This window comes from Penaeus monodon, chromosome 30, assembly GCF_015228065.2.
Source record: "Penaeus monodon isolate SGIC_2016 chromosome 30, NSTDA_Pmon_1, whole genome shotgun sequence".
Classification (NCBI taxonomy): domain Eukaryota; kingdom Metazoa; phylum Arthropoda; class Malacostraca; order Decapoda; family Penaeidae; genus Penaeus; species Penaeus monodon.
This window is the reverse complement of record NC_051415.1, coordinates 33,443,843-33,445,176: the sequence shown is the minus strand read 5'-3', so window position 1 is coordinate 33,445,176 and position 1,334 is coordinate 33,443,843. Positions and strand designations below refer to the sequence as shown.

General features: G+C 38.0%; 1 protein-coding gene across 1 annotated transcript in view; it reads left to right on the top strand.

Annotated features, from left to right (window-relative positions):
* LOC119592734 overlaps window positions 1-1,334 on the top strand; it is a 3,482-nt gene that overhangs the window by 381 nt on the left and 1,767 nt on the right. Inside the window, exon 2 of the mRNA XM_037941669.1 lies at window positions 749-1,229. Within this exon, the coding sequence (XP_037797597.1) occupies window positions 819-1,229 (411 nt within the window). The 5' untranslated portion in view covers window positions 749-818. The remainder of the gene's footprint in view (window positions 1-748; window positions 1,230-1,334) is intronic.

Below are 1,334 nucleotides of genomic sequence, written 5' to 3'. Positions count from 1 at the left end.
GATAAGATTATAAGTTTATTCTCCTCAGGTCGAGACAATTCTCCTGTTGCTTTGCCTTTGTGATTATTTGGTGGTTATAAGTTTATTTTCTTCAGATAGTGGCAGTTGATCAACTGAAAATGAGTAGGATGTCATAATAGCAATACTGGTTTCTTTAGAAGTTGGTTAGAGCTTTTATACTGATCAAACTTTATCATGTTAATTTTTAATTATAAACCACGACTGTGTGAAATGAAACAGACAGTAAGAAACAGAACGTCTTGCCATTTGGAAAGAGACTAGATCTCCTTAGACAATAAAACTGGTGTCATTGTTTGATGAAATGTTTATCTGCACCCAGACCATAACTTTTATTCTTTACTGTGGATAGTTTTGTATTGTGTTTGTATTTATGTGGAGATATTTAACTAGTGTGTGCTAATTTGTTTGCATAATTTCTACTGGGGTTCTTGGAGAAGTTCGGTTGTGTTAGCATACTTTTAGAATTATCATTAGAATATTATTCCCCATACATGCTGCTGACTTTGTGTTAATTAGTTGACACTCTATTGGCTCTATCATTTAATCATCAAGCTCAGTCTTTTTCAGGGTTTGAACAGTATAGAAGTCTTGTTTTGAGTCTTATATACTCCATCAGTCTTGCAAGAATGGATATATTTTCTCATGGATAGGAAATACATATTTGATATTTAGGACTATCCATATATCAATGAGAAAACAGTAATTTATCCTTGTTTGATACTTTCAGGATCTGTCGTATAATTAGGGAGTTTAATATAGAAGAAAACGATAAAGCAGGTAATTTCATCATTCAAGAAATGCAGAAGAAAGTAGTTGGGGGTGAACGGCACATCTACGTAAAACCTAGCGATGGACTGGATCCTAGTGGTGCACGTAGGAAGAACCCCAAAGAGAAACCTGTTCTGGAAAACAGAGAGATGAGGAATATCCCCATAGCTCCAAGTCTTAGCCAGGAAATTAGGAACATTGCTGCACAGTCCAGTGGTGCTCTGACCATCCATGGCAAAAGAGGGAAGAAGAACGACCATCCCATCATTCCGACTCCGCTGCCAGAGAGTGCAGAAGGTGTGTATGGAGAACCAGAACTGCATTCAGCTCTGAGGGTCAGTCAAGCCTTGTGGAAGGTGAGAGATGAGGAGCCTGACCTGTCGATGATGCTCAAGGAGAAGCTGGAGTCTCCAAACACAGCTGCCAGGGTTAAGAAGCAGGTTGGTTATCAGATGTTTTGCAGATTAGTGATTCTGTAATCTTTTCCTTCTTATTTATGAACCAGGTAGTAGCTTTTGCTTAATTGTTTGGGAAGCTCCATTAAA